The following is a 14,524-nucleotide window of genomic DNA, read 5'->3' as shown; positions in this document are numbered from 1 at the left end:
GTATGTATGTATGTCAGTAAAGACAGTAGCTGATCACTGAGAGATAACTTCCGTTCATATACTTAACATTTGCAACATACATACATACATACATACATATGTATGTACATACATATATAAATACATATGTATATGTATGACCTTTAGTAAACTGATTGCAATATGAAAATGACGCGAAATAACGAAACAAAGAAAACAGCGTCACAGAAGTCTAACAAAGCCGTAAGAAAAGAAATGTTATGGCACAAGTATCACTAATACGCGAAGCAAATTACCACAGAAACCCACGTAGAATTCTTTATAACACAATTTACTCCATAAGCACTTCCACAAATTTTTTATTTATAATATTAACTAGAAAATATCTAATAAAATGAACAATCACCCATAAAAATCACGTTTTACTTAATTAACGGTAAGATTATTAAGAATATGTTATGACTCATATTGCATTACCTGGAGAAAAATAGTAGACTTCTATAATTATTATAATTTATTGTACGTTTATGTTTTAATGAAGGAACACATATGCAATATGCCATTAAGAAACCTAACTCTAGTGGAAAGAGTGAAGCGGGATTTTTTTTACTATTTATTTTTTTTTTTTAATGAGCATGCTACAGCGAATGAAGGGGGTTTTGAATATATCATTGTATGCGATTCAGTGCCAAACAGAGCAGTTGTAGTAAAATTGCGGGCGCTAAAAACAGCATTTCTTGAAATATCGCAACTGTTTGCTCGAGCAAATCGGGCAAAAAATGTTTAACAAAGTTTGGAATATATAAAAATAAACATATAGCATCTGCATACATGTTTGCTTTATTATCGTTGAATAGAAAAACAAAACAATTAAACCTACAATGCAACATCTTATGGACAAATCGAAGTAAATTTGTCCAACGAACACCGAATAACAGACTGAAATATACAAGGAAGGTCTTAAGATGGATAAAGAAGACTAACTAGAAGAAGAGAATAATGACACAAATGTCAACAGGATTTCCAACAATTTTTACATATTGCTCTTGCTTTAGTTACCTTAATGAACTTTCGAGTCATATTTACAAAAAACAATAGTGTAATCGTGCTTGTAGCAGCAGTTAACACGCTTTCCAAACAATTTTCGATTCTTTTCACAAACCGACAATCGTCATTATTTTCTTGTAAAAATTTTTTTAACAAATTAACGATATTCAGCAGCATGTTTAAATTATTTTATTTGCAACTTGCATTAGAAGGAATATATTTTGTTTTTAAATGAATTGTGGGCATTGCCTTGACTAATATTATTTTGAACACAGCTGTATGTACACAAATGTGCGCTCATTGACATTTGAGCAACTGAAGCAGTTTCGTTGTTTCGTTGATTTCGCAAAGATTTAAACTTGTTTAAGTGGCATTTAGTAGCGGAATGTAGTCAGCATTATTTTTTATTGCCGAAACGCTTAAATTAAAGTGCAAAGCGAAGAGCAACAACCGGGCCAACCGACAAATTTGGCTAGAAAGCAAATGAAAAATCTCAAACAAAAAAGCTGAGCTCAATATCATAAGCAATTACCAAAACATAAAAGCGGAGTTGAGCAGCGAAAACCGTGGAATGCGAGAATTTGTCAAAAAAAGCAACAACTTGACACTGATTCGCGCATTTCTACCTTCTATATTTCACCGTTCATTGCCCACCACATTTTCTACCTTCTACCAATTTATGGATACGGGTACCGTCTGTAATTTTGTACATCAGTCTCTCAGCTCCCCTTTAGCATGCACTTCACATAAAGCGCTGCTGCTAATATTGGGAGCATACAACGGCCGCGTGAGCGGAAATCATGCTGAACAATGAAAAATCTCTGATTGAAGTCAAAGTGCGAAAAGTGCTAATGAACTGTGCGCTACATCTCAGCATCTGATAAAGATGAGGTAATGATTATAAAAAAACTGCGTACATTTCGCACTTAAAAAAGGCCAGGTACATAAGATAGAAGAATGTTAGACGGTAAAGCATTTCAAATTGTTTAGAAGAAACTTGCCCATGTTTGTGTTAATGTATCCCCCCATGAATGTTTGTATCCAATGAATTTCTAATAGCGAAGCAAATGCATTGCGATGCGTTTAAAAAGTAATAAAATTAGCATGTGCGATCTGCGATTCAGTAAGTGGCGAGCATGGTTCAGTGCAGAAACAAGAGAAGAATTCAATTTATTTTTCATTTAGTTTCACTTTTTTCAAATGGCTTTACACGGCTGATAAATACAGCAACAATGGCGATGGCGTGTCGAGAATGCCAGACTTAACTGCAACACGCTCACACAATCGCACAATGCGACATTGCCGTTCAATGGGCGATGTGCTTGATGGCGTTGGCGTTGGCGTTGACGATGGTGCTGTCGCTGACGCGTTGGTGATTGTACCGATGTCGATAGTGACATACATACATACCTATATAAGAGTACATACATATGTATGTATGTACGTTATGCATGTATACAGCAATGCAAATGCGATGTTCATAGAGACCTGAACGAGAGTATTGCCAGCGAGCAGAGCCGTGAGTGTGTGTGCGCTTTAAAGGCAGTGCGCATTGCAAAATGTCAAGAAAATGCAAGCTGTTTCTGTCCTCTGGCATTCAAAGGCGAAGTTTACTTGGTTGATAAGTAGAATAAACTACGAGAAGGCAATTGAAGCGTATGCTTTGTTTGCAAATATAATTAACAAGCGCAGCAGCGATTGTCTTTCTTCAATAATACTTACAGTAAGTGGCATTAAGCACATACTTATGTACATTTACATATACAATCTATAGAGATATGTCTAATAATTGCAAGACAACGCAGCATGGGCAACAAGATACGAATTAGAAGTTCAAGTTGTTGAAGGAGATGTGGCCGGGAACACGAAAATAAATAGATTGCAGAAATGTCAGCGCCTCTTTATGTGCAAACACACACCTAAAAATATGAGAATTCGTTACCTGCATGCAAACTCTTCAAGGTCCCAATCAAAATTAATATTAATAGACGTCTTCACTTGCACTACCCAACAATGTTCACGTAAATAGTCAATTTCAAACACTAGTATCAAATATGTACATACATACACATATGTATGTATGTATGTATGTATGTATGTAATGTACATATATCGGATATCTGCATTTATAGCTAACAGCACACATGTCAATGTACAAACTGTTAATGCTGTTAACGGGCGAACATCAGTAATTCTATATTTACCAGCACTCAAAGGTAAGTGGAAATAATTGCTAAGGGAAATAGAAAAGTTAGTGAAATTAATTTTTAGATGTGAAAACATTGTAATTCATTATCGGAGCCATCACAGATAGGTGATGTTTTTAACCGCACCAAATTGAAAGCATTTCATTATACCGCAATTAACATCAATGAACACTCATTAACTTACATACATACATACACATATAAATATTTATAACTTTGGGAAATAATTTATTAAAGTTTAATAACGGACGTAGTTTTTTGATCATTAGCGCATCGTTAAGTTAAGTCGGCTTTTCTTTAACATTAGAGCACTTTTGAAATTAGATAAAAGCTTATTTTCATTAACATTTTGTATAATTAAAACTTATTCTCTATAGATAACACCGAATCAAATTTGTCCATTTATTAAATAATAAACTTAATGGCGTACGGAATACGCCCCTTAAAAATTTCTAAAACAAGCAGCTGTACATATGCAGATATGATTTATATTTAAGCATAATATCCAGCACTGAAGTACAACTTTTATATTCTCCTAGCAACAGGATAAAGGGAGTGGCAGACTAGTTATCTATACAGAAACATTACAACGTACCTTTTAGGTGTTCAACTGCAGCTTTCGTTTTCAATTACAGCAACAACGTATTTATGAGTATAATGGCTGCTTTAAACTGACTTTAAATAACACTAATTCAACAGGAAAGCGGTATAATTTTCTCGAAAATTCGTTTAAGATACATTTTAGGTACACACACACTTTTCGGCACTTGTTAATTCATAAAAAGATGTATCTTTCAATCAAACGTGTTGGTTAGACAATTGTGTCAAAAGGTTTCAAATCCAATAATGATGGTATTAAGTGAAAACGACTTTGTGACGCCGGTGGCAGAATGCACGGCTCCTTGAAGTTGCAGCGGTGCACATATGTTCACACTTACACACGACGGAAGCGCACTACGGAGCTGGAATCGCGCAGCGTTGGCGACTCAATGACGCGACTTGTTTTTCTGCAAGTTTTGCTTTCAATTTCTTGCTTGTACAAGTTGGCTTTGAATGCACTGCTCTTTGCCGTTTGCTATTTTAGCCGCACTTATTTTGTTGTATTTTTTATTTTTTTTATTCCACACCCCCATCAAACACAAACAACACTTCCCGCTTCTTTTGTATCACTTTTTATACATTGTTTAGCCAGATAATTCATGAAACTACTCTCTTTACAAGGACGTCGAGGGTGGAGCAGTTCACGAATAACGCGCACATAGAGGAATAACGATTAAAAGGAAAGATAAAGCATAAGCAAGGGATAAAAATAAAAAGGATGCTGTGTTGGCTTTCGCTTTCTTTTACTTATATCTGTGAAATTCTACTGGTGGCACCATTAAAAACACTTCACAATACACTTTAACACATTTTTGCAAATATTAAGCAACCATTGTGTTTTACACAAAGAATATTCACTTTAATTTATTGAATTTTGTATTTTTTTATCAATTCTGCACATCCTTCGTAGATATACATTTTTCCAAACGTAGAGAACACGTCTTAAACCTAGCAAACAACTGTGCAAACGTGCACTCGTATAATCGTAGAATCGTGCGACCGTTGCTAAAAACCAAATTGAAAATGAAATCCAATCAAATCAATTCACTCAGCGAAATCCACACTTCTCTCTTTTCAACGCTCATTTACTCAAAGTTGCAGAGTTGCATTGAATTAAATCTACACCCAATTTAAGCATTCCATTTAATTTAAGCAGAATGGTTTGCATATAAATATTTATTTACATTTATTTAAATTAAGTGCAAAAGAGTTCAATTTTAAGGCAACATTTTAACTTATAATAATTTTAGAACGTTTAAGAATGTTTCGCATGGTCAAAGAAATTATTTAAAAAAAGTTGGCAACAGTCAAGTTATTTGCAGCGCAACACTGGCAACTGTCATTCGTTGTTGTTTTACATGTCAGGCTTACAATTTATTATTATTATTGTAAGCAAATATATTCAATACACTTCGATTGTGATATAAAAGGCTTTATTGAGTTTTGTACCAAAAATGCCAACAGAAATTGAAAATATAAACCCAAATGTTTATGGCAAACGTAAAGAGCGTGAGGTGACTGCTAATGAGGAAGATGAAAATGTGCCAGATCCATTCGATACACGTGAGATATTTGGTATGTATTTGTTTACTTTGAATTTGCTCAAAGATTTCATAACTTTACATCAATGTAACAATAGACCTTATTCGCAATATCAACGATCCGGAACATCCTCTCACTCTAGAAGAGCTACACGTAGTACAGGAAGACTTAATCGATGTCAACGATGGCAAGAATGAAATAAATGTTAAATTTACGCCAACGATTCCACATTGTTCAATGGCTACATTAATTGGATTGTCCATACGTGTGAAATTGTTACGCTCGTTGCCGCCTCGTTTTAAAGTAAATGTTGAGATAACACCTGGAACACATTCTTCCGAAAACGCAGTCAATAAACAACTTGCAGACAAAGAACGCATTGCAGCGGCACTGGAAAATAAACACCTAGCTGATGTTATCAACCAGTGTATCTCATCGAAAGTTTAAAGGGATGCATAACTTATTTTCGTTTCGTTTTTGTTATATTTTACAACTTAGAGCGCGTTTTCAATAAAACTAGACAATAACAGCTAACACAACTTTATTTTATGACTTCTTGGCATGGACAGGAGACGCACTCGTACTTGTATTTCCGCTGGAGGGTTGGGGCTTGGTCGGATCGTATTTGAATGTCTTGACTAACGGACCCTTGCCTGCTTTTGCAAAACGAATCTCATCCAATCGTTGGCGTTCTTCAATTTCTTTGGTTATTTTCATATTTTCCCACGCTAGAAATATGGTCAAGTCAATAAGCTGTTATTGAAAACTCATGTAAATTTATTTCGTTACTTACATTCTTTCATGCCCTTAACAAAGCCTTTCTTTTTAATGGGAAGATTGTCCGGTTTATGTATTACCATCCTATCGATTTTGAAGTAATCACGCACTGCCGGTATTCTCAAAATTGCCACCTTAAAAATGAATAGATACATAAATAAAGTCATAAGTACATAGGGAATTTCATTAATGGTTTACCTGGCCTAAAGAAATAAAATTGCTGCAAGCCCAGTAAGTAAGAATTGCCGCAGGGAAATTCATGGTGAATGGGAAAATTGCTATCGGTAGTGCTCGAAGTATATATTTCATCACTTGCATATTTTGCGCCGATAAACGTGCACTGTCAGTTCCAATTTCGATTGTTAAATAGAGCGTAGCACTGGTAATTAATGGCAACATGAAAAGTGGATCGGCCACTGTCAGATCTGTAAACCAGAATAAACCTCCTTCACGCATTGACTCCACTGGTGTATTCGCCATTGCACGGAGACCCATGAAAAACGAAATGAAGAGTGGCGCTTGGGCAAGAGGTACAATCATATTCTTCAATGGATTGATTTGCTTCTCCCTCATAAATAACATCATTTCCTGCGCATACCGCGCCGAATCGATGGCATTTCCACTCTGTCGGGCCTCAGTCATCTTCATTTGTAATACTTGCATTTGTGGCATATAATTGTTCAATTTCGCTGCATTTCTTTGTGCCATTATCACAAGAGGAAAAATAATTGTACGCACTACCGCGGTACCAATTGCGATAGCTCCCCACCATGGTAAATCACAACCGACGTGCAGATACTCCATACAATTTTGTACAATACCCACTGGCGACCATCCGCCCAAACCAATAGAGGCAAATGTTGGTTCACCTGCAGCATTGAGTACTTGTGTAACGGCATCTTCTATGGGTGCGGCTGGTGCTTCGGGAATTGTAGAAAGGTCTACCACGGTTTTAGATGCGTTTACTGCATCAGCTACATTGGTTACTGCATCGGCACTTGCAAACCGTATACCACCAGGATGCAAGGTAAGCGAATTTATTGAAGACGGCAATAGAAGTTGTGGTTTAGTTTTATTGGTGCGGCTTGCGACATTATAGTTTCTCACTTGTGTGGTGTTGATTGTTGTACTTGCGGTTTCCGGAGTAAACTAAATAGGAAAATATTTTTTTACTTTAACTCTAAATTTACACAACACACTTATTTTTAGGTTATGTTAAATATAATTGCGGCATTCTGCATTGTTCTTTAAAACTAACCGTGTTATAAAGATTCACCAAATTTGCTGTTCTTGCATAACGCAAGTAGTGCACTTTTGTCGATAGCATATTAATTTACGATTTTATTAATTATATTTAACTATAATACAAAACAACAACGAAGTGTTTTAGTTGAAATTCGCCGATTCCGATCAGCTGTTCAAGAAGAGAGAGAGAAGGAGCTTAGTGCTGAGAACCACTGTCATCGAGGAGTATGTTCAGGCGCTGTTGAAATCAGCTGACTGTCATTTCCGCGCTAAGCAGTTTCTTTGTCCGCTTCCTGTCATCAGAAAGATATTTATAATTTGTGTGTTAATTTAAAATAATTTAAATTTAATCATCTATTAAATATTTTCAAACACAGTTTTGTGAAGTATTTGTACTGCTGATGTGTATGTTTGAACAACTACACTTTAATCTTTCTTTAAATTAATTTGTTGTTTGGTTATGAAACTCATTCCTCATATGTAGTTTTGAGTTGAAATTGAATCGAAAACCTTTCGCAGCAGCGATTTTGATACCATGGCAGGTGTTATGTTTTGGACGGGCTTTGATAACAGTTCTTATTGGATATTTCATCATACGTAAGTTTAAGGTAATTGTTCTTCTTATTCCATTAGCACTGCAAAATTATGAATTTTGTTAAAGAAATGGCCGATCGAAAGACACAGCTCAATGCATGTGATCTATAATTAATAAAGTACCGATTGCCGGCCTCATTGCGGAATCAAAAGTAGAGTTTATTGATATTATGTTTGTGTTTCATAATTACGTTCTCTTATAAACTTTGTTCTCATAAATCTTCTTTTCTTAGCATGAGCCATGTAAATACACTTTCATGGCTGCATGGCATGCAGTGAATAAAATCGTTGCACTACAGTCATAACCATTATTATTAAACTTTCATAGAAACTTGAACAGACTTCGCCAACAAAAAGAGTTAATAAATGTATATCCGGACACTTCAATTTATCTTGCGCCGACGAACAAATCCTCTAGTTAATCGTAACAGAATTGATTTATTCAAGCAAATGCTTTCAATTCTAGATAAGACCTGCATGTTTGTACGTACTCCAATTTTTGTTATGATCAACGAGAATGAGTGACAGTGTTGGTAATAGTAATGTAGGTGGGCCGGTGCCGATTTAACCCATATTCTAATAGTGGACTGGTAACTGTTACTTGTGCAGAATAAATTAGCATGCTGTTAGCTATACGCATAAACATAAATACACACACTTGCATATGAATGCAAACAAAATTGACGCTTGCAAAACTTTTCCTACGCTTAACTGGTCATATCTGCGATTTCCATCAAACAAATCGCCAAATCAGTGATGCTCGAAGATTTATGGTTGTGGACTTCTACAATTTCTAACATAGAAAATAATAAATAAACCATTTGCGGTTATTCAAATATATGTACATACATGCATGTGCGTGCATACATACATATGTCAATGCACCAATGGAAGAGAGAAGAGTTTCCAGATTTACTGCTTTAACTTTGGTGCTTTCGGAGGCTCACGTAAGAGTTATTTTAAAGAAATACAGATTTGTCAGAACTTTTGCGAACACACATAACAACATATATGCATATACATATGTATATATAGGCATAGACACATGTTTGTTGTTGGTGTGTTTATAAAATCAATTCAATTAAAAAATCAATTCAATTAAAATACAATTTTTCATCTTCTTCGATTGACGAATACATACATACATAATATGCCCCTGTCTATAACCAATTTGTGAGACATACAGCGAGTGATTGACTTGCAGCTGAGGTCACTATTAAAAATCATGAGGCATGTCAAAGGCTTTAATGGACTTTCCTTTGCGATCTCTATTTCGTTTGAAGCAAAGTGTGTTAATAAATTTTGTGCAGAACAAAAAGTAAGTTAATGAATTATATGGGAGTCAAATTTAGTGCAACAACAAACAAATGAAAATCATTCCGCTGTTTGGAGTTATGATTTAGTTGTTACTGCTTGTTCTCAAATTGCCTCTGCGTGCTGTTAAATTCGTGTTGTACGTTTAATAAGTTTGCCTCGAGCCTTGCCAACCGTCTGGCCAACTGAACGAAAGCAGACACACATATCTACGTTGTAGTATAGGTTTAATTGCAATTATGGAAGCATCATTGCTAAAAATATATTTATTGTTACGATTAAATTATGGCAGAGCAATTGGAGGGATTTTTTTCTTTTATTAATATATGTAGTATGATTAAGCGCTGCTACATTAACACTTAGAAATAATACTAATCAAATGTAACCAATACCCAGGCAGTCTAGGCAAAGTGCATAACGCAACAACAACAACAACGCATTACTCATGATATTGGCTCATCTGCAGCTTTCCTCCTGTAATTTGACCAGCTAATGCTGAACATTGATGCCCTCCTATGAGATAACCAAAAACATTGCCAGATATAACAAAATAACAGTAAACGATCTTTAATAAAAAGGACAAGGATTAAATCTCTTTTGCAACAATAATTTTTGTTGGGAAATCCAGTGAAATAAAGAAATAGTTGCTCATTCTGCTGCGAGTTTCTGGCTCCTTAGATTCGATATAGGGCATAGTGTACCAGACCTTGAATAACTATTCATCTAGACTAGCAAATGGTTTCGGAACTGTGATGAGTCATGACATCCTACAGCGCTTTATCCCTCAACCAACATAATCACCAAATGCAGTATCCAGGTTTCGCGAAGAAAGCGAAAATCGTACGGATGTGTGATATGGAACCAACCCATGCATGATTCTAAACACCTTAACACTGCTATTCCCGCTGATTCGCTCAAAAAACTAAAACGCGTAGTGCGGGACCACGTTTTCCCTTCTTTCGCAGGAATGGTCCCTATCTTTTGTCTTCCCATAACAAAACCTTCAAGTATTCTATCGTTAAATTTAAATATAGCGGGAGAGTGTCAAACTGATTCGATCAACCAAGCAATTTGCTCCAAACGGAAAAATGTCAACGAGAATGGTTCACACTCAACTGACCCTTGAATGAGAATACTATTGACGGCTGTGCAATTTCTGAGGCATATCTATAGTTGATCGAGAGCCCGAGAACATTGTTGGTTCTTGCCAACACAAGAGACAATAAAACCGTTGTGATTGCTTTGCGGTCTTGTGAGTGTGCGCTCTGAGCATGCTTTGGAGAAACAAACTGCACTTGGAGCGTTCGTTCTGCCATAACAAAATTGGCTTTGGAACGAAACACGCGCCAAACGCAAAGCACACACACACGCACACATTATTTAGTAGAAGCGAAGTGCAGTGGAGTAGCTATTGGCTCTATTGAAGCAGAGCAGTATTTCCGTTTAGCACACACACACACTTGCGCCATGCTACAAATCAGCAAGTCAGCGGTTATGCTCCACACCAATTTGAACGCCGCCTAAACGGAGCGCACCGCAAGCTTGGCGCGATCGCGATCGTGATCAACAAGTGTGCTCGTGCTTTTCCGTGGCGTTCAGCAGACGGCCGTTTGATTCAGTTCGTTTAGTTTCTCACGAGCGGTCTTTTGGTTAAAACGTTGCTTTCTTGTCGGGCGGATGGTGGCGCATGCGCACTTCACTTCACCACTGATCCATTTGGGATTTCTATAAAGAGAAGAAAAACAAAAACAAAGAATAATAATAATCGACTAGTTTGTGCCATTCATAAATCTTTATTAATAAACGAAATTGAAAACGAATGCATTTGTGCACTGACATACATACATACATACAAACATACTTGCGATATAAATATCTACGACTTTAATGTGATTGTGTTCAGTAGAGAATCCAGAGCCAAAGAGTTAATTAACCGAGTTGACAAAGTCTATATCTAAGAACATTGAAAGAAGCTGACTTTTTCTAATTTTTTTTGAAATACGATTTTAGTATTTGCGTTTTGGAAACAACCAACCAACAGCTGTTAATGCTGCCTACGCTGCCAGCGAAAAGTTGCGGCTCACCTGGTGGGTGGCAGTGTAAAAACGAAAGGTGGAGAGCGAATCAACAGCAAATACTGGTTAGAATTGAAAACATTCGCGCATATGTGCATAAGAGTGCACACCTAACTGCAAACAAACACGCACACATACACATGTAGCAAGCATGTGCATCTAATTCAAGACGTTTAACAAAACGAGAGGCGCTTTTTGAAAAACTGGTAGCGAAAACTAGAATTTCTGTGACAATTTTTCATGTGCAAAAACGCACATTCACACATCTGCGTACATAAGTGAATGTGAAGAAAATATACAAAATCGATTTGGTTTCAAGTAAAGTGTAATTAACAAATCGCAGCGCCTTTGCAGAAAACTATCGCGCGCGCGCGTGTGTGTGTGTGAGCAACTTAGAACGTCACAAGTGCAGTTAATGCAACGAGCAAACTGAACATTCCTTCATACATGCATGTGTATGCACTTAAAAAGCGAGCGTGTGCGCGTCAAAGTGAAAATATTTGTAGTGAAACGCGAGTCGACGCGGCTTTGTGCGCCAACTTGCAGCATTTGCACTTCCGCTCCACGCGACGCCGCTGCGCCAGAAGAACAGCCAGCCGCGACGCCCACCTGTTGGCCGATCAGTGGCATTAGTTTACCTGCTTAACACATACAGCCGACTTACAGACGCAGTGCGCCCTCATACGCACACATTCACACGTTTTTGAAGGCGAGCGAAGGTTGGTCCGCCGTTTATTGGCGCGGTAAGTATTTACACAAGTATAGCTGCATAAATAGTTATGTGCGAGTACACAATCGTATTTGATTCGAATATCTAGGCAGAAATTAGAAAAATATTCAGTTATCACGCTTAATTGAATTTTGCCAAGTGCTAAGTTATCTGATCAGCTGAGAAAATGTGAAAAAGGCGGTGTGCAAATATTTATGGATCGCTTAATGTTATGCTTGGCGCTGGCAATTGCTTTTGCAAATATGAAAACGTGATACAGGGTGCGCCGAAAGCAAGTTCACACTTCGTGTAGTGTTATGGTTCGAAAAAAAAAACATTTTTATTGTGTGTGTACTATATTACTGTTACAAAAAATCAATCAAAATTGTGTATAGGAATCAATAAGTGAAAAAGATGCAAAAATACTTGAATATTCTAAAATTGGTGCGCTTTGCTCATCGAAAGCAAAATTTACGTTTTTGTGAAAATCGACATCCAGGGAAATTTTCGAGAGGGTTTCACAACTGAAACGTGGTTGTGATATTCGATTTTCGATCACCAGCAAAGTTCGAACACAACGCGTTTTCAATATTTTTAGTACCGTTTTGCTGTAATACTTATAATATCCTAAACAGAAAGTATTAAGTTTGCCACGAAATTTGTAACAACCAGAAGGCAACTTCGGAGACGCAGGAAACTATATGATACATATATGTACAAATGATCAGCGTGACGAGCTGAGTTGATTTAGCTATGTCCGTCTGTCTGTGTATACATGAACTAATCCCTAAATTTTTGCGATTTTACTCAAAAATTTTGCATAAACCATTTTCTCCTCAAGAAGCTGCTTCTTTGTCGGTATTGGACTACTATTCCATGTAACTGCCATACAAAGTGAACGAACGGAACCAAGTTCTTGTGCGGAAAACTTTTCTATCTGATAGGATATCTTCACAAAAATTGGCAGGTATTAATATTCACAACATTACCACAATATCTAAAAAATACGATATAAAAAAACGATTATATCATAGTTTTTACTCGTTTTAAATTTTAACCCTTTATACAGTTATTTTTTGAAAACTTTCCTTTATATAATGATTCCTGTTTTTAAACTTCAAATAAAAATCATACCTGACGTCCTTGAGAAAATTCATTGAGTAGCGGAAGCATGCTATTGCCAACCGTTCTTCAGTAAACTCGATTTCTACATATTTTTGTTACACATAACCTTTATCTTATTAGAAATCCGTCTGCAATATTATTTAAAACTATAGAAAATCTTTATTCGTTAAAATATGCTTCACAACTTTTGAATAGCTGATCTACTAATAATAATAAATAATTTTTAACGGTCTGGTAGCTTGCTGAAAATATTTAAAACAACAAAGTTTAATATTTGAGCTTACTTCTGTTTATTCCTTAGTCAAAGCGCTGAGGAAGAGTGTGACTTAGGATCAAACGAACACTATTAAAGAAATTAAGATGATTCCAATCATATTTGTATATATATTAGGGTGGGTAGAAAAAATATATTCCTTGCAAAAGTCTACGAAAAGCTTACCAAGTATGAGCTCTTTATTGTAACGGGAAAAAGAGTAACTTTCCTACCAATTGCAATTGCAATTTAAAATGATATTTTTGCATTGAATTAAAAAATTTATAAGGAAAAATTTTCCTCGGGTAAAAACAGCCTTTTTCGACATTTGTTTTCTCATAAAAAAATGAAATATTTTACTAAAACAAAATACACATGTTACAAACATTCACAAGAAATTCTGAAATTTCTGGAAAAAAAATATTTTAAACTCGGCTATTGCGATGCCATTTATGTAATCCCTCCGAAAAAAGATGAAAATATCGAAAAATTTTGTAGAGCATTCAATTTTCTTTAAAATCTATGCAGGAAACGAGTAGTAGTAGTTGGAAGCGAGATACAAATTTTTCTATCTGATAATAAGAAAAATAATAGAAAACTGTAAGACGGAGAACCCTCCCCGCTACAATAATATGTGCTCATAATTGGAGAAATTTTCGTAGACTTGTAAGAAGCTAGTTTTCAGAGCACTAAACGAAAAAAAATCATATGGTTTTTTAACCCACCCTAATGTATATGAAGAAGTATTAACATACATAGGTATTTAAATATTTACTTAAGTGCAAAAAAATATGTTTAAGCTCCAGAAGACGCGCACCGCACACACACCCCAAACATTTGAGTGCCCATTAAGTGGCATATGAAGCTCTAATAATCTACTTATCTACATACATACATACATACATATATATGTACACATGTATATACAACATATCTATCCCCATTAAGTAGCCAAATCATTCGGCAGATAAAACGTTCAAAATCAAACACTCAAGTGCGCCTGTGAAATTAAGTGTATTGATTACTTAAATACAATTATACACTCATGATACAACGC

The 14,524-nt window shown here is 35.9% G+C and overlaps 4 protein-coding genes across 4 annotated transcripts in view; 2 read left to right on the top strand and 2 right to left on the bottom strand.

The window, feature by feature from the left end:
• LOC126763744 (uncharacterized) overlaps positions 1-4,822 on the bottom strand; it is a 32,932-nt gene extending 28,110 nt beyond the window's left edge. Inside the window, exon 1 of the mRNA XM_050481495.1 lies at positions 3,829-4,822. The gene's annotated coding sequence lies outside the window, so the exon portion shown is untranslated. The remainder of the gene's footprint in view (positions 1-3,828) is intronic.
• Positions 4,823-5,175: 353 nt separating this feature from the next.
• LOC126763755 (MIP18 family protein galla-2) lies at positions 5,176-5,914 on the top strand. The gene is made up of 2 exons (XM_050481529.1): positions 5,176-5,408; positions 5,473-5,914. The coding sequence occupies exons 1-2, from the start codon at positions 5,288-5,290 to the stop codon at positions 5,820-5,822; spliced, it is 471 nt and encodes a 156-aa protein (XP_050337486.1). The 5' UTR covers positions 5,176-5,287; the 3' UTR covers positions 5,823-5,914.
• LOC126763747 (mitochondrial inner membrane protein OXA1L) lies at positions 5,836-7,569 on the bottom strand. The gene is made up of 4 exons (XM_050481504.1): positions 7,411-7,569; positions 6,351-7,301; positions 6,169-6,286; positions 5,836-6,103 (listed from the first exon to the last, which is right to left on the bottom strand). Exons 1-4 carry the CDS (start codon positions 7,477-7,479, stop codon positions 5,922-5,924), a joined length of 1,320 nt encoding a protein of 439 aa, XP_050337461.1. The 5' UTR covers positions 7,480-7,569; the 3' UTR covers positions 5,836-5,921.
• A 3,367-nt stretch (positions 7,570-10,936) lies between these two features.
• LOC126763738 (formin-J) overlaps positions 10,937-14,524 on the top strand; it is a 76,399-nt gene continuing 72,811 nt past the window's right edge. Inside the window, exon 1 of the mRNA XM_050481483.1 lies at positions 10,937-12,123. The gene's annotated coding sequence lies outside the window, so the exon portion shown is untranslated. The remainder of the gene's footprint in view (positions 12,124-14,524) is intronic.

This window comes from Bactrocera neohumeralis, chromosome 6 (assembly GCF_024586455.1).
Source record: "Bactrocera neohumeralis isolate Rockhampton chromosome 6, APGP_CSIRO_Bneo_wtdbg2-racon-allhic-juicebox.fasta_v2, whole genome shotgun sequence".
NCBI lineage: Eukaryota > Metazoa > Arthropoda > Insecta > Diptera > Tephritidae > Bactrocera > Bactrocera neohumeralis.
The sequence above is the reverse complement of the archived record's forward strand: the minus strand, read 5'-3'. Positions and strand labels throughout refer to the sequence as shown.

Excerpts from the sequence above, each read along its gene's own strand:
- LOC126763755 (XM_050481529.1), top strand. The coding sequence starts at position 5,288 with ATGCCAACAGAAATTGAAAATATAAACCCAAATGTTTATGGCAAACGT. Across the intron at positions 5,409-5,472 it reads CGATACACGTGAGATATTTG|ACCTTATTCGCAATATCAAC; the intron begins GTATGTATTTGT and ends ATGTAACAATAG.
- LOC126763747 (XM_050481504.1), bottom strand. The coding sequence starts at position 7,479 with ATGCTATCGACAAAAGTGCACTACTTGCGTTATGCAAGAACAGCAAAT. Across the intron at positions 6,287-6,350 it reads ATTTTATTTCTTTAGGCCAG|GTGGCAATTTTGAGAATACC; the intron begins GTAAACCATTAA and ends TTCATTTTTAAG. Across the intron at positions 6,104-6,168 it reads TGTTAAGGGCATGAAAGAAT|CGTGGGAAAATATGAAAATA; the intron begins GTAAGTAACGAA and ends CCATATTTCTAG.